Raw genomic sequence first — 24560 nt, 5'->3', positions numbered from 1 at the left:
GTCCATCTAGACCGACACAAAACCCACCCATACTGTTCCATTCTGATCTGTTACTGCTATTAAAAAAAATTCTTACAGAATAAAAGATTTATGATTTGGCCATGGGCATTTTTGAGGAGGCTCACCATTGGGTTCTCAATGTGTAGCACATCCTAGGGGCATGGCTGTAAGTAGTTGCTGTATTGGGAGTTGCTTGGTTTATGCTGATATTGGCCAGGTCAGGCAGCAGCAGCCTTGGTGTTTTCTTTCTTCCTTCCTATTGACATCTGCTTAGCTATTCGTTAAATGGCTTCAGGGGACTGCACAGCCCACTTATAGGCTAAGTTGAAGCTCGGTGGTTCTCGGTCTCCATTTGCTGGTGGAGTGCTTAATACCCATCTGTGCTGGTTTAGAGGGACTAAAGGAAAGTACGGTAAATTAGCAGGTAAAGTCTAATTTTCTCTTTCTCCTCGTACCCAGCTTCTTTCATACCCCTAAATGATCCAGCATCTGTCATATCCTCCCTCTACATGGTGTCCCCCCCCTTTCATCCCTCCAAAATCTGCAGTTCAGCATCTCTCTTTTAATTTCCTCCCGTATTTCATAAGAACATAATAGCCATACTGGGTCAGACCAGTAGTCCATCTAGCTACTATTCTGTCTTCACAGTGGCCAATCCAGATCACAAGTACCTGGTAAAAACCCAAACAGTAGCAACATTCCATGCTACTGCTCTAGGGCCAGCATTTCCCCTCTTCTGTACCTGGTTCCTCCCTTGTGGTCTAGTGTCTCTCTGATTCCCCCCCCCCCTCCTTTCACAGGTTCAGGGTCTCTCCTTCTTCCTTTTCCTGACACCTTCCTGTGATCCTTCAAATCTGGCTTTGCCAGCAACAGCAGCACTTAACACTTGCTGCCTGTTACATGCTCTTTAGCCTTCCACTCCTGTGATATAGATTTTGTTTCTACAGGTGCTGGATTTGGCTGAGGGAAGGCTGTGTAGCTAGTGGCAAGCAGCATGTATTAAAAGTGTGAAGGATTGCAGGCATTTGGGGAAAGGAAAGGGAAAGACACTGTACTTGCAGGGTGGGTAGGATAGAGAGAGAAAAAAAAAACCAGAGGGATAGCGGTGCTGCAAACTTTACAAAAACAAATCATGGTGTAGCAACAGGGCTGGGATTTACTGGATCCCTTGAAGGCCCTGACTGCAGACGCTCGTGGGTGAAATCACACATAGTCTTGCTGTCTTGAGCTTTGCAGAGCAGCAGTTTTGGTACCTTTTTATCTTTTCTAGGCACTATAGGTGAGAGATTTTCACCGGAAAGATGCAGCTTTTGGTGCAGCGTTGCACTGAGCAAGAGTTTTGGATCCCACACAATTTAAGAATGGTTCATTACGTTTCTTGTTTTGGACTAGTCTGGTGAATGATAAGGAAGTGAAAATATGGTCTTACCTGCTAGTTTTTTTTACCTTGAATCTGATCAGATCAGACCAGTCTAGAGTCCCACCTTGGTGTGTTGAGAATTCCTTTTTGTATTTGAATCTGGGAAAGATAATGCTCTGAGAATTAGTTTGGGTTCTCTAGGGGGTTCATGGTGGTTTTTCTATTGGAACCCTGAAACATTCCCCCTACCTCCTTCAGGGAGGGTTTAGGGAAAGGTTTTTCTCTTTTGCTTTGTTAAAGAAATACTCCGAAACAGGTGCTACACAGTGCATCTGCAGGTTGATGGGCATAATCCATTGGTTCAGGACTGGTTTAGTAGGACTTAAGGAACAAAAATTAGCAGGTACAACCAAAGTTTTTCATCTTGTACTGTGTGTGTAGTGGGAGGTATAGATAACAGACCTGTGCCATGATGGTGGAGGGAATAGAGTATTAACTGTACCATATGGTGGAGGGAAAGGGAAAATGTTTTAATCCTGTGAGGTTCAAGGAGACGATTATCCCTGCACTGCATACCATAGTGGAGTGTGTATGTTCTGTCCCCTACTCCCCCTCTCTGTCCCCCACCCTCCCAAAAATATGAGCATCCTTTTTCAGCATGCAACTAAAACTATATTATGGGCTTGCAAAGGGGCTGATGGCATGTTGAGGGGAGGGGGGACACACAGAACAAAGTTATGTTAAACATTGGGTAGCATGGACTAGTGAGGAACTATTCCTGCGCATGGGGACGATCTGCTGCTCTTGTCACACTGGGAAGTTTATTCACATATCTTGGAGAAGGATGAAAGCATGCAGAGATGCGAGTGCTGTTTATTTGTAAGCAGGTACAGCCTTTCTATTTTATAACTTTCATATTATCAGTGTAAAAGTGCAGTTGAGCCTTCTACCCCCCCCCCCTTTTTTTTTTTTTCTAATACTGGAGCAATGTGGTGGAAGAAGTTTAAAAAATTTCTTTGAATCTCTTTCTTTCACTAGCGCATGCCTTTTGGCCTATGCTGGTAGCCTGCTTGCAGTGTTAACACCGGCAGGTGAGAGCTGGGCACTAGTGTGATTTCAAGCCTTGAGTGTTTTTCTTGTCAGAGAGAATTAACTGCAAGTGAAATGCGGGACGCCATGACGCGAACGGAATATACCTCTCGAAACCAGGAAGCTTTGGATGCCAATTACGAGCTGTGTGCTTGCTGTGCTGATCTGGAGCTATTTGAACTGAAAAGAGCTTGGCTTCCCAGACAGCAGTGGGAAATGGAACATTCGTGTGAGGAAATGAAATCCAGGGGGGAAAGGGGGAGTGAAGGTTCCCCCAGCATCTCTGGGAGAGTATGTACTGGGGGTAGGACCAATGGGCCTCCTCTCCTGGTAACTAGTCAGGAGAAGGAGCTCCCTCCATCTGTTTGTCTGCGTGAGTCCTGTCCGTCTATGTGGGTCTTATCTGTCTGTCTGCGTGGTTTTTAAATTAAAATATGAAGAAAGCTGACAGTTGCTCAAAAGTGCATAATTAAGTGTAAGGTATCTTTGAAGGATGCTATCAAAACAGAGAGAAGTTAGGGCATCCTAATAGAGAGGCTGCAAAAAAGGTACAAGTAAGCCAGGTGCCTTTAAAGAAAGAACAGCAGATTGCAAATTATTCCTGTTAACAGTTAAGCTGGTTATAGATACAGTATAAACAAAAATAAAACACATTTTGAAATGTCTTTATACAAATGCTAAAAGCTTAAAAAATAAAGTATAGAGTTGATGTTTATATAGCACTAAATTAAGAGAGATAAAATAGGCATCTCAGAGACCCGGAGGAAGGAAAATAACCAATGTACACCAATTAGAAATTTGATTAAGTGGTATAAAAATTTTTTTAATAAACTTGAATGGGAAACTGTGAATACCAAGGTGCAAATAATTTCATATTGATATGTGGATCAAAACGGAGGAAGTGGTGCTTTATGTTAAATAGGGAATAAAATTGCAGGAAATGGACTCTCTCCTCAAAAAATGGATTTCCTGTCCTATTAACCCTCTTTCTTCCTCCCCTCTTAAAGTCAATCAATTTGTACCTTTGCTTAATCTTTGTAAACCGCATAGAACTTCACGGTATTGCGGTATATAAGCTGTTATTATTATTATTATTATAGAATCTTTATGTATAGAAAACCCATGTGTGAAGGAAGAGAGAATGCTGATGTGGCTAGCCTATACAGAATTTATTTATTTAAAACATTTCTAGCCTGCCTAGTCCTAGGTGGATTAAAATAAACATACAAAACATCAGTAACAATACATTAAAGATAGATGATGAAATGTTAACTAATATTAGAGAAGCTAAAAGCTTGTCAAACCTATAATAATGAGTGATTTTACTTATGTTTTAACAAACTAATTTTAGTGAAATCAGCAGATACAACCAACTACCCAAAACAACTGGCTCAATCAAGTCAGTGAAATTATTTTCTGGAGTAGTTTTTGTAATGAAACAGGGATCTCTGTTATATTTGGACTGCATTAAGATCCGTGATATAAAGTTGGATTTAGAAGTGGATTATTGGTCTTTAAAAATGATTCTTCATAAATAAAATATGGCAGATAAATTTTGCACCATTGGTTATTTTATTTAAAAAAAATAAAAAAATTCTGGGATTCGGCATTTGACTCTTGCTTCTTTCAACAACCAGACTATAAGGCTTTATAATTTTGCAGATTTTATAATTTGTTTTTTTTACATGTTTTTCTGGAGTTTTTCTAACCAATGATAATACATTAATCCATTTTTAGGAGATTAATAAGGCTCCTGTGTTAATGGGTGTTGCTGAGGTCTTTTTCTCCATAAATTTATTTTAAAAAAATATAGAATAGCTATGCTGCTTATTAATTCAATTTTATATTTTTCAATTATACCAGGAAATGCTTGGGAGGGAAAATCCCTCTTCTTTTACTAAGCTGCAGTAGAGGTTTCTACTGCGGCCCGGAGCACTAAATGATCCGACGCTCATAGAATTCGTATGAACATCTGAGCAGCATCAGAGCATTTGGCACTCGGCTGCGGTAGAAATCTCTACCATGGTTTAGTGAAAGAGGGCCCAGTAAATGACTGACAGTTGCTCCTGAAACAAATTCAGAAACTGAGAAGAAGGGGAGACATTTTAAATCTGATCCTAAGTTGAATTGAGGAATTGGTGTGAGAGTTAACTTGCTGGGCTCACTTAATAGTAGTTTTCATAACATGATCAGATTTGAGTTAAATGGGGCAACTATAATAAAATGAGAAAATAATTTTAAAAAATAAAATAAAAGGAGCAGCTGCAAAGGTTAAGGGTTTAAATGAGGCATGGGTGTTGTAAAAAAATATCTTGGAAACCCAGGCCAAATGTATGCAACATGGAAAATAGGCCAAATGATAGCTGGCATGGTTAACCCTTTATTTGGCATTGTTGCTCAGAAACAGCGTGTATTTTTGTGGCTCTTATGGGTGGGATATGGCTATACCGGGTTACAATTTACTTCGTCGAGACAGGGAGGGCAAGTTAGGAGGAGGGGTAACTCTATTCACTAGAGAAGACATCAAAACTACCATGATCACAGATGTCAAGTACACCGGGGAATCCCTCTGGGTGAACCTGGCTAGAGGAAACAAAAAATGCCTGTATCTTGGTGTGATATACAGACCTCCAAGACAACAGGTAGTCAAGGATATGGAAATAATCGAAGACATTGAAAACATCACCTTGCGTGGGGACACAGTACTGTTAGGGGACTTCAAAATGCCCGATGCAGATTGGAAAGCACTTTCCGCAAAAACCAGCGGCAGAAGAAGGTTGTTAACCTCCATAAAGGGTGCACGGCTCAAACAATTGGTATTGGAGCCCACTAGGGCGATACTAGACCTGGTACTCACCAACGGAGAAAGCGTATCGGAAGTTTCGGTAGGTGATACGCTGGCCTCCAGCGACCATAACATGGTTTGGTTCATCCTTAGGAAAGGTTTCACCAGATCGACCACAACAACAAAGGTCCTTAATTTTTGGGGCACTGACTTCAAACGCATGGGAGATTTCATCCGTCGGGCACTGCAAGACCATGCTGAAACCAATAATGTAGAGGCTATGTGGTCAAACCTGAAATCTACCCTACATGAAGCAACGAATCGCTATATAAAAACAGTAAACAAACGATGGAGAAATAACAGACCTCAGTGGTTCACTACAGAAATCTCGGACCTCGTTAAGAAAAAGAAAAAAGCATTTGTTTCCTACAAACAATCAGGAAGAGGAGAGGTAAAAGAAGACTATCGGACCAGGTCCAGAGCTGTCAAAACGGCAGTCAGAGAGGCCAAGCTTCGAATAGAAGAGAATCTAGCAAAGGACATTAAGAAAGGGGATAAATCCTTCTTCAGGTACATCAGTGATAGGAAAAGAAACACAGATGGGATAGTATGCCTTAGGAAAGCAGACGGGACCTATGCAGAATCAGATTCCGATATAGCCGAACTACTAAATGAATACTTCTGCTCAGTCTTTACCTGCGAGGTGCCGGGGTCCGGTCCACAGTTGCAAGCAAGGCAAAGATCAGAAGACCAGTTCTGGAATTTCGAGTTTACTTCCAGCAGCGTCTACTGTGAACTATCAAGACTCCAAGTGAACAAAGCCATGGGACCGGACAATCTACACCCCAGAGTGCTTAGAGAGCTGTGTGATGTCCTGGCAGAGCTGTTATCCGTGCTCTTCAATCTTTCCTTGAGGACGGGAAGAGTTCCCTTGGACTGGAAAACAGCCAATGTAATCCCATCCCACAAAAAGGGCTGCAGGATAGAGGCTGAGAATTACAGACCGGTGAGTCTCACATCCGTAGTGAATAAACTCATGGAAACACTAATTAAGCATAAATTAGATAAGATCCTGGACGAGAAGAATCTACGGGATCCCCGCCAACATGGATTTACCAAGAGCAGATCCTGCCAATCCAATCTAATTAGTTTCTTTGACTGGATAACAAGGAAACTGGATAACAAGGAAACTGGATGTGGGGGAGGCCCTAGACGTCGTGTACTTGGACTTTAGTAAAGCTTTTGATAGCATCCCACACCGCAGACTATTGAGCAAGATGAAATCAATGGGACTGGGAGAAACATTAACTGCATGGGTCAGTGATTAGCTAAACGGTAGACTTCAGAGAGTGGTGGTGAACGGTGCCTCTTCAAAAACGTCAGAATGATCAGTGGGGTGCTGCAGGGCTCGGTCTTGGGCCCGATCCTCTTGGGCCCGATCTGACTCAGGGGCTTCAGGGTAAAATCACATTATTCACCGATGACGCCAAACTATGCAACATAGTAAGTGAGAACACTTTGCCAGACAGTATGACGCAGGACCTACTTCTATTGGAACACTGGTCCTCGACTTGGCAGCTAAGCTTCAATGCTAGAAAATGTAAGGTCATGCACCTTGGCAGCAGGAATCCATGCAGAACTTACACACTAAATGATGAAACCTTAGCTAGGACCAAGGCAGAACGTGATTTGGGGGTGATCATTAGCGAAGACATGAAGACTGCCAATCAAGTGGAGAAGGCTTCATCAAAGGCAAGATAAATGATGGGTTGTATCCGTAGAAGTTTTATCAGCCGAAAGCCTGAAGTTATAATGCCGTTGTACAGATCCATGGTGAGGTCTCATCTGGAATATTGTGTACAATTCAGGAGGCCACATTTCCAAAAAGATGTGCTGAGAGTTGAGTCGGTTCAACGAATGGCCACCAGGATGGTCTCAGGACTCAAAGATCTCCCGTATGAGGAAAGGCTGAATAAATTGCAGCTATACTCACTCGAGGAACGCAGAGAGAGAGGAGACATGATAGAGATGTTTAAATATATCACGGGCCGTATTGAGGTGGAGGATGATATCTTCTTTCTTAAAGGTCCCTCAGCCACAAGAGGGCATCCACTGAAAATCAGGGGTGGGAAATTTCATGGCAACACCAGGAAGTTCTTCTTCACCGAAAGGGTGGTCGATCATTGGAATGCACTTCCACTTCAGGTGATTGAGGCCAGAAGCATGCCAGATTTTAAAAGGAAATGGAATACACATGTGGGATTTCTAGGGGGGTAAAAAGGAAATCTCTAGGGGGGTAAAAGTATCTCTAGGGGTAAAATCAAGGGGGTGGGTCATTAGAGTGGGCAGACTTGATGGGCTATGGCCCTTTTCTGCCGTCATCTTCTATGTTTCTAATGCCTGTTACTCAGAACTGTTGCTCTTGTTCAAGTTACGTAAAGCAGCCTTTTTCACCTTCTGCCAATTAAAGGGTTAAAGAATTGGATGAAAGAGACAAAAAAAAGGGAAAAAGGATCCAAAAGAAGAAAATAGGAAATAGCATAAGAACTGGCAAAGCATTGATAAGGAAGGCTAAAAATTCATTTGAAAAATTTACCATAGAGGCAGAAGCTCATTAAAGAACCTTTTCAGGTGTATGAGAAGCAGAAAGCCTATTGGAGTCAGCTGAACTATTGGATAATGAGTAAAAGGTACACTTGCAGAGGACAGTGCCATAGTAGAGAAACTTAGAGGTGTATTTTCAAAGTAATAATCATAATAATAGCTTTATTTATATCCTGTCATCAGTTCAAGACGGTTTACAACAAGAGAGACTGCATGAATGTAGCTAAGTTACATGAAGTAGGAGGAAACAGACAGGCGTGTAACGTAGTTATATACAGCAGGAGCATGGTGGAAGACGTAGAGTTAAAACAATTAAGGAAGTTAAACAAATTTGTCTAATAAATGGGTTTTCAATGATCTTCTGTATGATTGGTATGACAGATGGCTAAGGAGTAAGTCACTTGAGTATTGTTCCAGATTCCTGCTTGGAAGGAAAGTGTCTTGTTGAGGAATCTTTTGAATTTGCATCTTTGGGAGTTGGAAAGACAAATAGTAATGTTCTGCATGAGAAGCGGAGTTTGTTTTGGAGAACAAAGTGATTCAGAAGGTAGGTGGATGAAGTGCCGAATAGTGTGTTGAAGCATAGGCAACCAAATCTGAAAATTATTCTGTCCTCAACTGGTAGCCAGTGCAGTTTTTTTGAAATAAGGAGTGATGTGGTCAGATTTTTTCAGGTTAAAAATCAGTCGAATGCCTGTGTTTTGGATTGTTCTCAATCTTTTGGTAGTTTTTTTGTAGGAATCTAGGTTAATGATGTTGTAGTAGTCCAGTGAGCTTAGGATTAGTGATTGTACTAGTAGTCTAAATGATGCGAAGTTGAAGTATGGTTTTATCGTACATGGTTTCCATAGTAGGTAGAAGCATTTTTTTTACTAAGATGTCAGTGTGGACGTCAAATGTCACTTCCTGATCTAAGGTCACTGCAAGGATTTTTATAGTGGGGTTGATGGGAAAGTTTCTCCCTTGTAAGCTGATTGATGGTTCTTTGTATTTGTTCATTGGGGTGGCCATAAATATTTTAGTTTTTTCAGGGTTTCGTTTTAGTTTGAAGTTCTTTGTCCATTGTTCTACCTCAGGGGTAGGGAACTCCGGTCCTTGAGAGCCGTATTCCAGTCGGGTTTTCAGGATTTCCCCAATGAATATGCATGAGATCTATTTGCATGCACTGGAAATCCTGAAAACCCGACTGGAATAAGGCTCTCGAGGACTGGAGTTCCCTACCCCTGTTCTACCTGATCGATGACGGATGAAATGAAGTGTCTGGTTTCGGTCGATAATGTAGAGAAGGGGATGATGATTGTGATGTCATCAGCATATATATACGATTGGAGATTTAGTTTGGATAGTTCATGACCTAGTGAAGACAGGTATAGATTGAACAAGGTAGGTGATAGTGGGGAGCCTTGCAGGTCCATAACTGGGAGTAGACTTGTTCACTGATGACCTGGTAGGATCGGTTTTTAAGGAAGCCTTTGAACCAATTTAATATATATACGGAGATGCCTATGGCATCTAGACAGCTTAGTAGTGTGTCGTGGTCTACCAGGTCGAATGCACTGCTTAGGTTGAATTGGAGGACTAGTGCATGATTCCCTAAACTGAATACACAGGTGATGTAGTCCACAATGGAGGTTATGTCTGTTTCGCTGCTGTAGTGTGCACGGAATCCTGATTGATATTCATGCAATATTAAGAATTTTTCAGGTAGTTTGTTAGATCGGTGTTGATCAACCCTTCCATCAATTTGGTGAAGAAGGAGATTGTTGGCTATGGATCTGTGGTTGGTGATTGATGATATGGGATCTTTGTAGTTTTTCACGATGGGTGTGATGAGGATGTGGCCGAGGTTAGTCACTACTTTGTAAATCTAAGTGCTTTGAAAACAAATTATTTGCTTTGTGTGTTCTTGCTTTATGTTTTCTTTTACTAAAGAGGATGTAAAGGAGCCACCCATGCCAGAAATGGTATTTAAAAGTAAAGATATGGAGGAACTGAATCAAATCTTTGTGAATTTGGAAGATGTAATAGGCCAAATCGACAAACTAAAGAACAGCAATTCACCTGCAGTGGATGGTATGCACCCCAGAGTACTGAAAGAACTCAAAATGAAATTGCAGATCTCCTATTACTGATCTGTGTAATCCATCATTAAAATTGTCCATGATACCCAAAGATTGGAAAATGGCCAAAGTAACTTCTATTTAAAGAAAAAAAAAATACTGAACCTATAGACAAATATAGTTTAATGGAACAGAGTCAACATAAGAATAGCCATACTGGGTCAGACCAATGGTCCATCTATCCCAGTATCCAGTTTCCACAATGGCCAATTCAGGTCACAGGTACCTGGCTAAAACCCAAATAGTAGCAACATTCCATGCTACCAAAGGGAAATCTTGCCTAACCAGTCTGCTATATTTTTTGAAGGCATAAGTGTAAATCAGTCAGTATAGTATATCTAGATTTTCAGAAAGCTTTTGCAAAGTCCCTCATGAGATACTCATGAGGAAATTTTTTTAAAAAACCTGTGGAATAAGAGTAAAATGCCCTTTTGTGGATTGCGAACTGGTTCCAAGATAGGAAACAGAGTAGGGATAAATAGCCAGTTCTCTCAATGGAGGAAGATGCATAGTGGAGTACCACAGGAATCTGTACTGAGAACCTTGTGAGACTGGGCATCAGAATGGCAGATGATGTTTAATGTGAGCATGTACAAAGTGATGCATGTGGGAAAGAGGAACCCAAGCTATAGCTACATCACCCTGGTTTTTGTGTTAAGAGTCACTGCCCAGGAAAAGGATCTATTCAGGATTTTGTAGATCTCAATCATATCCTCTACCTCTTCCAGATGCCATCCAGATAGCAATTATTTGATGTAGTTCCCTATCTGAACACTTTTGAATGGCCCCTCTCCATTTATAGTGATCTGGAAATGAGAGTGACGAGTGAAGTGATTAAATTTGCAGAAGATACAAAATTACTCAAATCGCCTACAGACTGTGAAATATTGCAAGAGGATCTTGGAAGACTGAAGATGGGGCATCCAGATAGCAGATAAAATTAAATATGGACAAGTCTAAAGTGATGCACATTGTGAAGAATAACCTACATTTATAGAAGCACAATGCTAGATTTCACATTATTATAGACTCCCAAAAAAGAGAACAAAGACCCAATGTGTATATCAGGACCAAAAAACAAAAGGTATGATCAAATAGATGACTCTTCTTCTTGGATGTAGTGCCCAAAGATAATATTTATTAGTTCACTTAAAACCCAACATAGTACCATGTTTCAGCAAAAAATGCCTTCATCAGAGCTACAAACTCAATCGGATGTAATATGCAGGCACCGTATGGACACAATACAACTGGAGAAACTTTCAGGTTAGAACTCAACAAAATCTACAATGCCTTTACATTCCTAGAATTCCTAGATATACAGTTGTCTTGACTGTCTGCGTGACTCTGTGTCTGTGTGTATGTTTAGTGTTTTTTTCCCGTCTTGTCTGTGCGGTCTTTATTTTGACATGCTTGTCTGCTCTGTCCTGCCTATACTGCTCTCCCTGCTTTTATTGCGACTACCTGCCCAAACTGTGTGCTTGCTTATCCTGTGTGGCTGTGCCAGTCTTCATTCTGCATTATCTGTGTAGGACCTTGCGCTGCTCTGTGCATTTCTTGCGCTTCTGTCTGTTTTATGTTTCTTTATGTATTTCTGTATTCCTTGAGGTTGAATATGGATGACACTGGTATGTGTGTTGCTGTGCCCAAGGGGTGGGGGGGTATAGTGTACATATCCCTTTCTCTCTTCCCCCTTTCTCTTTTTTTCTGGTCTTGTGGCTCCAATGAATTGGTCACCAATGTTTTGTAACCTTTTTTATTTTTTTCCAATAGATACAGGATTACTGGACCATGAATAACCCAATCCAGAGCACTATCATCCTCCTGATTGAGCAGATTGTGCTTGCTCTTGGGGGTGAATTTAAACTGTACCTGCCCCAGCTTATTCCACATATGCTGCGAGTGTTTATGCATGACAGCAGCACTGGCCGTGCAGTCACCGTCAAGGTGAGAGGAAAAGATCTTGGATATGATATACTGCCTTTCTTTGGTATAATCCAGTGGTCTCAAACTCGAACCCTTAGTGGGGCCACATTTTGGATTTGTAGGTACTTGGAGGGCTGCAGAAAAAATAGTTAATGTCTTATTAAAGAAATGACAACTTTGCATGAGGTAAAACTCTTTATAGTATATAAATCTTTCCTTTAACAGTTAAAGGGAAGATTTATAAACTATAAAGAGTTTTACTTTATGCAAAGTTGTCATTTCTTTAATAAGACATTAACTATTTTTTCTGCGGCCCTCTAAGTACCCTAGTTTTTCTGCAGCCCTCACATTTAAAGTTTAATATCTTTCCTTTCTCAAAACTGACATATTTCAATCACTATATTGAAAATAAAATCATTTTCCCTACCTTTGTTTGGTGACTTTATTTTTCTGTGCATTTAACTATGTTTCCAGGGTCTTCTTGTCCTTTGACTGGTTTTCTCTCCATCTTCACTTTCTGCCTTGCATCCATCTTTGGCATTAACTTAATATTCAATTTTTCTGCTTTCTTTTCAAAATCTACGTTTCCATGTCTTACCTTTCTTTCTATCTCTCTCTTCTTCTGTCCCTATTTCCATGGTCTGACATCTCTTTCTTTCCTTTCTCTCCCTCCTTCCTTCCTTTCCCCTAGACTGGCATCTGTCTCCGTCCCTCCCACAACTTTTTATTTCTTTCACCCTGCCCCCTTCTTTCTTTCTCTCTCTCTCCATGGCCCCTTTCTTTCTGTGTCCCGTCTCCCTTCTTTCTTTCTGTCTCCCTGTCCCCCGTTTCTTTCTTTACTTCTCCCTGCCCTCCCCCAAGCCACTACCATCGGGGAACAGACCGCCACCCCCGCAGTCGGGGAACAGGTCGCGCCAAGGTCTTAACTCTCCCTGCTATCTTCCCCAGCTTGGGGCCAACCAATTCTTGCTACCCAACGTCAATTCTAATGTCGGGGAGGAACTTCCAGGCCAGCCAGGCAGCGATTGGCTGACCCAGAACTTCCTCCCCAACGTTAGAATTGATGTCGGGTGGATAGAATTGGTCGGCTCTGAGCTGGGGAAGATAAGCAGGGAGAGGTAAGACCTCGGGCTCTGGCCTGTTCCCCGATTGCGGTGGCTTGGGGGAGGGCAGTTGGAAGGGAAGTAGATTGGAGACCCCTGCTTTAGTCGAGGACAGATTGCGGGCCGCAAAATAGTCCCTGGGGGGCCGCGTGTTTGAGACCGTTGGTATAATCAAAGTGGTTTGCATTGCTAATACATATGCAGGTATTCTTTGGCCGTAGTGGCTCACAATCTAAGTTTTTGTACTTGGGGCAATGGAGGGTTAAGTTACTTGCCCAGATCACAAGGAGGGGAGTACCGGGGAGTTCAGGAGCCCTTTCTGCAGAACCATCCGATTCCTTAGAGCAGAGAAACCACACCTCCTGCACTCAGCATTTTGTGCTCTAATGGATTGTTTTCTGATTGTGCCATAGTTGCTGAATGCCATTCAACTATTCGGAGCTAACCTGGATGATTATTTGCATTTAATTTTACCCCCGATTGTGAAACTGTTTGATGCTCTCGATGCTCCACTGCAAGCTCGCAAGTGAGTATTTTTCCTCCATTACTTTATGGATAGTGCTTCAAGGGTCTATAGTGCTTGTTTCTTGTTCATTGGTGCTAAGATGTTATCAATAATTATAATCAGGGATTCTTTTTTGCTTTTAGTTGACAGCAATAAGCCCTGGCATCCTTTTTTTTAGGTTCATTTCATTTATGGGGTAGATAGACACTCCCCAGGCATTGTCTGTTCATCTGTCCTTACACATAGGTTTGTTTCTGCATACAAATCTGTTTGAATGGATAAATGCAGCAGAAGTTGAAGTGAGTGAGGTAGTAGGGAAGATGAGTGGGGAACTTATAATGTTAGTGCCACAAAGGCCCCAATCCCCCATAGTGCCAAGAAATTGAAAAAAAACCACTGGGATTTTTTGTTTGTTTGTTTTTTAAATCTTCAACCAGACCAGTCCAGAAACAATGGGTTATACCTGTCAACCAGCAGATGGAGATAGAGAACAATGACTTCTGAGCTCTACCCTATATAGGGCACTGTACAATTTCTGCTTATCAGTATTTCCTTGTTTATGGCAGATGGTCTGTATAGCAGAATTCTAGACTGGGTTGGTGGTGCTGCTTGGTCAGTTTGAGAACTTTGCTTCTAGTTGAGCTTCTTTGGACAAGGGAAATCCAGGGTCCAGCAGGAATGGCCGCACTCTGTAAGATAGCTAGAGGAATCTAGTTCCCTCTCCTCTCCTGATCTAATCTTAATACTTATTGACTGTTTCCTCCCAATGAGGACTAAAGTGGTTTACAAATTACATAGGAAAGATATGCAATAGGAATAAATCACAAGAATCATTAGCATCTATTTTTGCACAAATATTTCTGAAGCAAATACATTTTCAAATTTTTATGAAAGCGTGTTTAAGATGAGATTTGTTTCATAGCAATAGGAAGATTATTCCAAATTTGCACAGTTTGGAATATAAAAGTTGTTTCTGGAATAATTTTAAATCAAACTCACTTGAAAGATGGAAACTTAAGGGTTTAGCAAATGTATGATTTCCACAGGCAAATGATGAAACAAAATTAAACTTAATAGAAACCAAAACAAAAGAATGAAGAAAAATACTGGCACACTTCTACTTGTCATAAAAACAAAACAGGTACATACTCCAAGAAATTTGTCAAATAATCTAACCAAACCATATTGACCTTTCCCAGATCCTGAAGCATACTATAGCTATCAACCTTGTAATCTCCCTGGGAATGCCCAGTCTAATTTCTTGTTGTAAACCAATACTGTATGTGTGTCACAAACACTAATACAGGGGCACTACAAGTGCCCAGAGAAGGAGAACAACCAATAAAATGAAAAATGAGGAGGAAAAAGCCTGAGATCCCAACCTCCTTCCTATAGAGACAGGTGACAGATATAGCAGGGTAAAAACCTCATAGGCATAAAAAAACACACCTCATATACAAATTAAATCGGTGCTCTGTGCAATGCAAGAAAATCCATTGAAATTTCAAAAGTTAACAAATAAAAGGCTTATCTGCATCAGAAAAGCCAGGTTGGAAAACGTTCAAGCGGACTATCTCGGCAGAAATCTTCTGGATCTGGGAGAATGGCGTCTACACCCAGAGTTCTTTGCCTGCATTGTGATCAAGTGTGGCCTACCCCCCAATTCTTGGTTAAATCTCCCCCAGTGGCAGTGCATATACTGTCTAGCATTTCCCCAACCCACATATAAGATTATGCAGTCCAGTATCTCTCTCCTTTCTCTCTTCCCCACAGTCTGGCTTCTCTTGCTGATCCCGAAGCTTTCTTTTTATACGATGCCAGACCATGAAGAAAGGGAAGAACACACCAGATTATGGGGAAAGGATAGAAATAGCAGATCATAGGATGTGGGAGAGGAAAAAAATGCATGTCCAGGAGGAGGAGGTGGACGAAGAATGTGTTGACACCACAGTCTACCCCTGACCCCCTCCAAATTTGAGGGCTGTCTCGCCCTTGTAATCCCTCCTTCCCGTTGTCCATCATCTCTCTCTCTCCTACCCCTCTTTCATAATTTGTTTTTCTGGTCGTTGTCCCCACCTCTGGTCTGCATTTTCCCATCTCTCTTAACCCTCCCCTGGACCAACTTAAAACTGCTCCAGGAGAACCCACGGTCTGGCTCCATGGTATAATAAATATCTAATTACTATATAAAGGAAAGAAAACCAATTGTATTGGCATCAGTTTTATATTCCAAATGCAAGTTTAAATCACCTAAAAGCAGCAAGCAAGGAAATAAAATAGAAGCAGTTGAAATAAACTCAAATGATGTTGTGTATCTGGCTAATTTCCAGAAGGTCTATAAACCAATAGATCTATAAACCAACCATATCTCTTCCACTGTCCAGTGTCGCTTTCATGAACTCAAATTGATTTCCTCTGTTCATCACCTTTCACTAATAAAGCACTCCGTGTATTTATCCACTTATTTGTCATTACCCAGTTAGATTACTGTAACAACTGAATCTATAATTTTCAAGGTGAAAATTTTTTTTTTATAAACTATAGATAGTTTTCCCCCCTTTTAATGTAAACTTGGATTATGTATAACATTGTAGCCAGGGGGACAAAAATCTAGTAAAATTGGACTATTTAACTGTAAGCCATTGTTCTACACAAAATGTCAATCCTACTTTGGAATCGCCAATCATATCTTAAGAGAAAGCTATTTTTATGTAATGTGAGATCAGTGCGTAACAATATGAAACGGGGATGAAAGAATATGAAGGTGACGCCAAAGTTTTTAGAAGAGGTAAGTTTGAATTAAAAGATTTTCCTCTGATATATTTAGGTTTAAGTCTCTTAGTATAATGTTTATTGCCATAGACCATTTCAATATTGTCTGCCTTAAAAATATTTTTCATGATACACTTTAGGTCTTTGGTTTAGTGTAAAGATTACTGAAGTGCTCTGATATAACAGCTGAGCTAATAATGTTGTATCCCAACAGTCCAACATGCAAGAACAATAAACATCACATACTATACTTGCTGCTCCTTGTGACCCTGGGCAAGCCACTTAATCCTTCACTTCCCCAGATACTTTAGATAGAGTGTGAGCCCACCGGGACAGTAACCACTTTAAATATGATTGTATGACTACAAAAAGGCGGTATACAAGTCCCTATCCCTTATTCCCCTTATTTAATTTGATTCAACCTGATAACAAAGAAAATTATTTTTTTGAAAGTCCCTTAGAACCTACTGTATTGCCCACACAGCCCTTAAGCTTGCCCCTTCGGCAGCACACCTAAGAATTTGCGTACTTTTTAAAGTCCCACCTTGGCGTGTACTGATAATGTCACAAGCTGGGGCGAGGCTTATTGCTGCACCATGGAGCTTCCCCAAGCCAGGTTGCAACTTTAGGATCAGAAAGGCAGCAGATGGAGTTGGTCTAATGCTTGTAGATGGTACGAGCAGTTGCAAAAAGCAAGTATAGGTAACACAAATTGTGGCAACTTGTTTCTTTTTACTTTTTGATTGTAGGGCTGCTCTAGAAACTGTAGATCGCTTGACAGAGTCCCTTGATTTCACCGATTATGCCTCCAGGATAATTCATCCAATTGTGAGGACACTGGATGCAAGTCCTGAGCTCCGGTCCATAGCTATGGATACGCTATCTTCTCTGGTCTTTCAGCTTGGGAAGAAGGTGATGTTTTTCTTGGTTTGGAAGTATCACTGCATGATAGGAATAATTTATTCTGACTAGATGATAAATACAGGTCTGAGCACCAGAATGAGAGAGCGAGCTTTTTAATGGTTATTTACCTGTATGCACAGGTATAAAAGCGTGCTTGTACTTTTTTTTTTATGTGTATGTGCTCTGCCAAAAGTTTCAAAATGAAAATGCATATCTACTTTGAAAATTATTTTATTTATTAAATTGTGTTTTGTTTTATACTGCACAGAATGGTCATGTATCAGTTGAACAGTTAAATGCATGCATTATTAAATAAATAAAATTACCCTGGAAAATTATTTTCTCCAAGGACAAGCAGGATAGCAAGTCCACGGAGCATAGTGACATCACTGATGGAGCCCATATGGGAAGCTACTCCAACCTAGTCATACTAAAAAGTTCTGCACTTCCTCACTACACCTGTGTCCCATTTCCCATCTGCTGTTGTCTACCTCAGTCTTTGTCTTTTCACAGAGCCAGTTGGTCACACAGTCCTGAAGCTCATGTCAAAATATGTTTGGGTTTTTTTTTTTATTTTAAGTTAGACTTTTGTAAGTTTCTTCCAGTTAGATCTATTGCTGTCATGCCTTAGGTTTTTTTTCCTATTATTCCTTTATTTTTCATACTCGGCCTGGTGTAAGCCTCAGCTGAGGATCTCTGACTCCTGGCTATTTCTCTGGAAGACCTGTTGCAGGGAAAAAAAACAAACCAACAGAAGCCTTCAAGGAGTGCACCCGGTGCAACAGGACCATATCCTTTATGGATAACAACATGTTTTAAGAGACGTTTTCATGGTCATGAGGTGCAGTAGGAATGAAGTTTTGTCGGCAATAAGTCTGGTCCATCAACTTTGTCTTCAGAAGCATGTCTCCATGGGTCCCTGAGGCTGGGGATGCGTTGGCAACAAGAATGCACCGTTCCTCTTTGGCCCTGAATATTGGTAGAGACCACTGAGACCAGTCATCCTTTAAGTCCCGCCTGAAGATGTGGAAGAATTCATTCAGTTTCATCAATGTCGAGAGCTCATAATGACAAACGTTAGGCAAAGGCTGATTAATTGACATTGTACCTCATCAGAGCCTAGCCTTGAGAGCACTGTATCACCAAGGTCCTCAAAATGCCCTGACATGAGGACCACTCATCCTCCTTGGTATCCGAGGTTGCCTAATGGGATTGGTTTGTATGTTATAGGACCAGTGCTCAATGTAAACCAGACAGGCTGTCTTGAAAACTGGGCCTTCAAAGGAATTCACACATCTTTGCTGATCCGGTGACATCAGGTCAATCAAACCAAATTATGACACAAGACGGTGCTGTAAAAAAGAGAATGCAGGTATATAAACACAGAGCTACATACACTCAGACAGGCACATTCATATACTGTACAGACATTCATACCCAGGCAGTCATCACACACACATAAACACCTTCAGAAGGACTGACACACATTCACTCAAACACACAGAATCATAGGAGCAGGCAGATACTGAGACCCATCCACAAAAGCAGCTCTGTAACAACTTTCTGTTCTAAGAGCTGTACACCTCTTTGTTGTAGTATTGTGCTACAAACCCTACTGCCTCTGGGAAGCGAATCGGGTACTAAAGAAAAGGAACCAAGAACAAGACGAACGACTAAGATAAATCTAAGGGAAGATTACAAGAGTTTGCAGTAGCCTCCAAGGACCCACAATGTGACATTTGATACTCCTCAAATGACTCAGGAGATTGTGGTTACTACTACTGTATTTCACATGCATTTGCCGATGGCATCCTTTGAGAGATCTTGGAAGATATAAGTGCCACTTCTTTAGCACTCTCCAGACCAGTAGAGGTTAACTTTACGAATGGGTATATATCTAATCATGACCAGCAGGTGGAGACTGAAAACAAAACTGTGGGACAGTATATCCTATCCCCTCTTCTCTATTTCCCTCAGTCTTCTTAGGCGTGTTTCTGAGCTGCAGGCTTTCTCTTGTAGGGCTCCCTTCTTGGAGTTTTCTAGGGAGCGGGTCGTCTTGCGGCCTGTTCCTTCCTTTCTGCCGAAGGTTGTTTCTCCTTTTCATGTCAATCAATCGGTGGTTCTCCCGGTCTTGGGTGGTCGGGAGGGCACTTCTGAGCAACGGCAGCTGCGCAAGTTGGATGTCGGTCGGGTCCTTCGCTCTTATGTGCAGCGGACCCAGGAATTTCGGAAGTCCGATCATCTCTTTGTCCTCCTGGCGGGTCCTCGTCGGGGAGCTGGCGCTTCTAAGGCTACTATTGCGCGCTGGATCAAGGAGACGATTGCTTCCGCTTATCTTCTGAAACAGCAGCCGGTTCCGGAGTTTCTCAAGGCTCATTCCACTCGGGGTCAGGCGGCTTCTTGGGCTGAGTCGTCGCTCGTGCCTCCAGTGGATATTTGTAAGGCTGCAGTTTGGTCCTCCTTGCATTCTTTTGTTCGTCATTATCGGGTTGATGTGCAGGCGCGTCGGGACGCGGTGTTCGGTGAGCGTGTACTGGTATCGGCCCTTCGGGGGTCCCGCCCGTGAGAGGGACTGCTTTGGTACGTCCCATTCGTAAAGTTAACCTCTACTGGTCTGGAGAGTGCTAAAGAAGGAGAAATTAGGTTCTTACCTGCTAATTTACTTTCTTTTAGCTTCTCCAGACCAGTAGAGGTCCCCACCCTGTCTGTTGTTGTTGTTCTTGGGGCTGTTTCGCGGGCAGTTTTTGTTTTTTGCTGCGGGTTCTAGTATTTTTCTAGGGCCGGGGAGACTTAAAGAACAGCGGCTGTGGTTCGGCTGGCTTAGCTGGCGAGCTGTGGGGACATTTTCCTTCGGGTATTTCTCCTCTGCATTTTCCAACAGCATTTGGGTATGTTATTTGTTACTCCTGTTCGGAGTATTGTTTTCTTTCTGTTTTCCAGTTCTTGGTTCTGCTTGGCTATTCGGCAGACTGAGGGAAATAGAGAAGAGGGGATAGGATATACTGTCCCACAGTTTTGTTTTCAGTCTCCACCTGCTGGTCATGATTAGATATATACCCATTCGTAAAGTTAACCTCTACTGGTCTGGAGAAGCTAAAAGAAAGTAAATTAGCAGGTAATTTCTCCTTTGTGTTCCTGTCTTTTAAAATATATTTAAGTACAGGCAGTCCCCAGATTAAGAATGAGTTACGTTTTTAAAGCTGTTCTTAAATCAGATTATGTATGTATCTCAGAATTTGTAGATTTTAAGATTCTTGCTGCTTACCTCTGCTCTCAGCTGACAAAAGGGCCAACTGTCTTTACCAGGGTTCCCTCTAAAGTACAGCACACACAACCACACACTGTTCTTAATGCGGCCATGCATTATTCTTGAATCTGCTACAGAAGTGTAGGAGTCTTATAGGGGTCTCTGCCACTGGAAATACTGCTCAGTGAAATCAAATGAAGTCACAACTGCGCTTTTAAGTACTAGTTGTACTTAAGTTGGGTCATCTGTAACTCGGGGACTGCCTGTACAATATATTAGAACTTTATGGGGGATGGCTGAAAAACTCGGTGCAACCAAAAAGAGAATGGTGTGGAACCTTGAAACTTAAAAGTTATTCCACACTTTACTGGACATTTTTAATTTCATTTCATATCACTTAAATGAAAAGTGTAAAGAAAAATGTGGAATAACTTGTAAGTTTCATGGCTCCACATCATTCTCTTCTTGGGCTGATTTTTCAGGAGGGTTTTTTTCTTGACCTACGTTTGAAATTAACCACATTTGAGTGGTGTAAAATATTAGACACTACATTTTGAGGAGTGTTTGAGGTCTTTTTCCTCCTGTAATTGTGGATGCAATCTTATCAAATTGTTCTACATAGGACGCTTGTTGTAGTTTTTCTTCAATTTTGGCTCTCTTTGGATTATTTATTTATATCCCACATGATTGAAGGTAGATTACAATCATAACATACATAAGTCAGCAAAAATAAATTTAAACATGCTGTGAGGACTTGCTGCCTATGGAGCTTGCTGCAGGTAACTTGATTTTATTTGTTTAATTAATTACATTTATAATCTGCCCAATATCACCTGCTTGGTGTGTACAAATTTTCAGGATTAATTTATGGACGTACGATTAAATTTTCAAAAGTTTGTGCGTAAATGCAAACCGCTCCATGATCCTATCCCAGGAATGCCTGTGTTCAGTCAGAGAAAACTTAGCACAAAAAGATGTAAGTGAATAAATTTACCTGTTTATCAGTCAAATAGATTTAAAAAGACATTTTTCTGCAGGTAAAGTACTGTTTTAATGGTGGAAATATTCTTTTTTTAAATTATCCTCAGAAAGTAGCAAGGTGTCTGTGCAGGAAAGGCAGTTGTATACATATGTTTTGTCTGCTTTATAAAGGCAGTAGTGAGCCTGTATATCTTTTATAACATACAGTGGTGCCTCACACAACGAACTTAATTCGTTCCAGGAGCAAGTTTGTTATGCGAAAAGTTCGTTATGTGAAACGCGTTTTCCCATAACAATACATGTTAAAAAAAATAATTCGTTCTGCAGCATAAAATATGCTAAGATGACATAAAAAAAGATAAATTTGTCAAAATGGTGAAAATGGTGGTCTTGCTGAGGCCAAACTCTTTGACGAGGTCACACTGTTTTACCCCACATTCACTCCTTCTAATTATTTCCCGTTTCATTTCAACAGAAATCACCTTCCTGCTTTTTTTAGAAGCCATGATATATAAAAAATATTGAGTTTATCTTAAAAGGACGACTGTATACAGTGAGAGAGGGCAGTTAAGCGCAGTGACTAACGACTGCCTGCAGTGCCTGCGCGGAAGGATGCAATACATCGGCAGCTCGGGCGACTTCGTTGTGTGAAACAAAGTTCGTTGTGTGAAACAAAGTTCGTTGTGTGAAACGAAGTTCGTTGTGTGAAACGAAGTTCGTTGTGTGAAGTTCGTTGTGTGAAACGAAGTTCGTTGTGTGAATCAAGACATGAAGTTCGTTGTGTGCAGCGTTCGTTGTGTGAGGCGTTCGTTATGCGAGGCACCACTGTACTAGAAAGTTTCTGCACAAAGTTAGTACTTGCTGTGTGACAGGAGTAACGTGTGTGTAAGTGTTTGTACGTAAGTATGGACCCCACCCCCATGTCAATCATTTTCCTCCCTTGGGGATGCCTGTGACAAGGAGGAGTAACTTAGTGGTCTAAGAACTAAGGAATTCAGAGTTCAGACCCTCCTGCCACTCCTTGTGACCTCAGGCAAGTCACGTAACCCTCCATTGCCTCAGGTACAGACTTAGATAGCAAGACCTCCAGGGACAGGAAAGTAAAGGGTTATGGATTTGATATACCACCCTTCTGTGATGTAATGAAAGCAATTTACATATATATGAAATAGCCCCAGTCTAAATACCACCTTCTAAGCAACAAGCTTAACCATCACTGATACTACCATGCCCTACCGTATATTCCATACCATATCATAGCTAACACATATTATCATGTACTTTCATTGCTGACACTTCCACACTTTGCCATACATTCCATGCTATACCATACCTAGCATATATTACCATTCACAGTTATGTACTGTCTGCCATACCATGCACTGTCCTGCATCATAATGCACTGCCATGCTCTGTTATGTACTGCCTTACCACGTTTCATGCTGTCAGGCACTATAATGTACTGTCAAGCTCTATTATCCTGTTTCCCCGAAAATAAGACCTATCCCAAAAATAAGCCCTAGTTAATATCAACCCCCGAATGTCCCCGACACTCCTTGACTCTATCCCTAACACTAGTGCTGCCTGATTTGCTGAAAAAATTGGCCTCATCGATTCAGCAACCTCCACCCACCCCTGCTACTTTAGGAGACCTCGGAGCGAAGGTATGTCAGTCTCACGGTGGGAGGGTCGGTGGGGTTCTTCTGCACAGGGGGATGAGAGGGAGGGATAGAAAGATGCTGCACAAGGGGATGGGTGAGAGGGAAGGAAAGATGCTGCACCTGGTGGGGGGGAATAAAGAGGAAGAAATGGGGTGAAGAAGAGGAAGGGAGAGATGATTGTTGAACATGAAAAAAAATAAGACATCCCCCGAAAATAAGCCCTAATGTGTTTTTTGGACCCAAAATTAATATGAGACACTATCTTATTTTCGGGGAAACACGGTAGTTACCACAGTGTCAAATCAAACTCATAACATCACCACCTCATGCTATATGAGGTCTTTTCCTGTTGTATCCTATTAAGTAATGCCATGCTTTTGAGCACTATCATGCTCTCCTATATAAAGTCTTATCATGCCATCATCTAAAATGTACTGTCCTGTTCTACTTTACTATACCATATAGTGTTTATTATTTATGTAAACTTGTAACCTATTCTGAGAGGACGGGATATAAATCCAAATAAATATTATATGTGGGGACTTTCTCTATCCCTGTCTGGGATAGTGGAGGATTATTTACAGGGTCACATGGAACAAAAGTGGGAAGTGATTCTGGTTCTCCAAGTTTTCAGCCCTCTGCACTAACTACTCTTCTGTATCTGAATTTAGCCCACTTTGATTTACAACAGGGGTGGCCAACCTGCGGCCCAAGGGCCGCATGTGGCCCCGTGAAGTATTTTGTGCGGCCCCGGTCAAGGGCGATGCATTGTTTTTCTCTGCTGCCCCCAGGTGTTTACCGTCTTGCCGGCTCCCTCTGTCTTGCTGCAGCGTTTGCACGTTTGGGCAGCCCCAGAAACATTTTTTTTAGCCAATGCTGCCCAGGGAAGCCAAAAGGTTGGACACCCCTGATTTACAAGAAAATAGGAGCTCAGAAAACAGCATCTGCTTTTATACAATATACACATAGGGGATGGAAAGGGAAGAGATTTTTTTCATTTAGTTTGTGCGTATGATCCTGGGTGTTACTTACAACATTGCCCCCTTTATATCTTTCATGCTAATAATGCTTTTTTTTGTTGTTGTTTTTTTACAGTACCAGATTTTTATACCAATGGTAAACAAAGTTTTGGTGCGTCATAGAATAAATCACCAGCGTTATGATATTCTCATTTGTAGGATTGTGAAGGTGAGCTTTGCAGTACAAAGAGAGCGCCTGTGAGGTGGGGGGAGGGCTGACTTCCCAATCCCATCATATGAAGTTTTCTTTGTGTATATTGTTGCATCATCCTGGTGGTCCTTGTTCATAGGGATACACTCTTGCTGATGAAGAAGAGGATCCCTTGATCTATCAGCACCGAGTAATGAAAGGGAATTTGGGAGATGCATTAGCCAGTGGCCCAGGAGATCCTGGACCTATGAAGAAATTGCATGTCAGCACCAGCAATTTACAGAAGGTAAGATACTGAACATCTTGTGGCATCTTAAGATTTGGAAAATCTTAG

General features: G+C 41.4%; 1 protein-coding gene across 7 annotated transcripts in view; it reads left to right on the top strand.

Annotated features, from left to right (window-relative positions):
• MTOR (mechanistic target of rapamycin kinase) overlaps positions 1–24560 on the top strand; it is a 203531-nt gene that overhangs the window by 75957 nt on the left and 103014 nt on the right. For 5 of the 7 annotated variants that reach the window (XR_004537146.1, XM_033922775.1, XM_033922776.1 and 2 more), the window contains 6 exons: positions 2504–2740; positions 11732–11905; positions 13401–13513; positions 17014–17176; positions 24152–24244; positions 24366–24512. Coding sequence is in view for 6 of the 7 variants with exons in the window: in XM_033922775.1 (XP_033778666.1) it covers positions 2504–2740; positions 11732–11905; positions 13401–13513; positions 17014–17176; positions 24152–24244; positions 24366–24512 (927 nt within the window). In the remaining variant the exon portion in view is untranslated. The remainder of the gene's footprint in view (positions 1–2503; positions 2741–11731; positions 11906–13400; positions 13514–17013; positions 17177–24151; positions 24245–24365; positions 24513–24560) is intronic. The other 2 variants (XM_033922778.1, XM_033922777.1) reach the window with 1 other exon arrangement.

Source organism: Geotrypetes seraphini, chromosome 15 (assembly GCF_902459505.1).
Source record: "Geotrypetes seraphini chromosome 15, aGeoSer1.1, whole genome shotgun sequence".
NCBI lineage: Eukaryota > Metazoa > Chordata > Amphibia > Gymnophiona > Dermophiidae > Geotrypetes > Geotrypetes seraphini.
The sequence above is the reverse complement of the archived record's forward strand: the minus strand, read 5'-3'. Positions and strand labels throughout refer to the sequence as shown.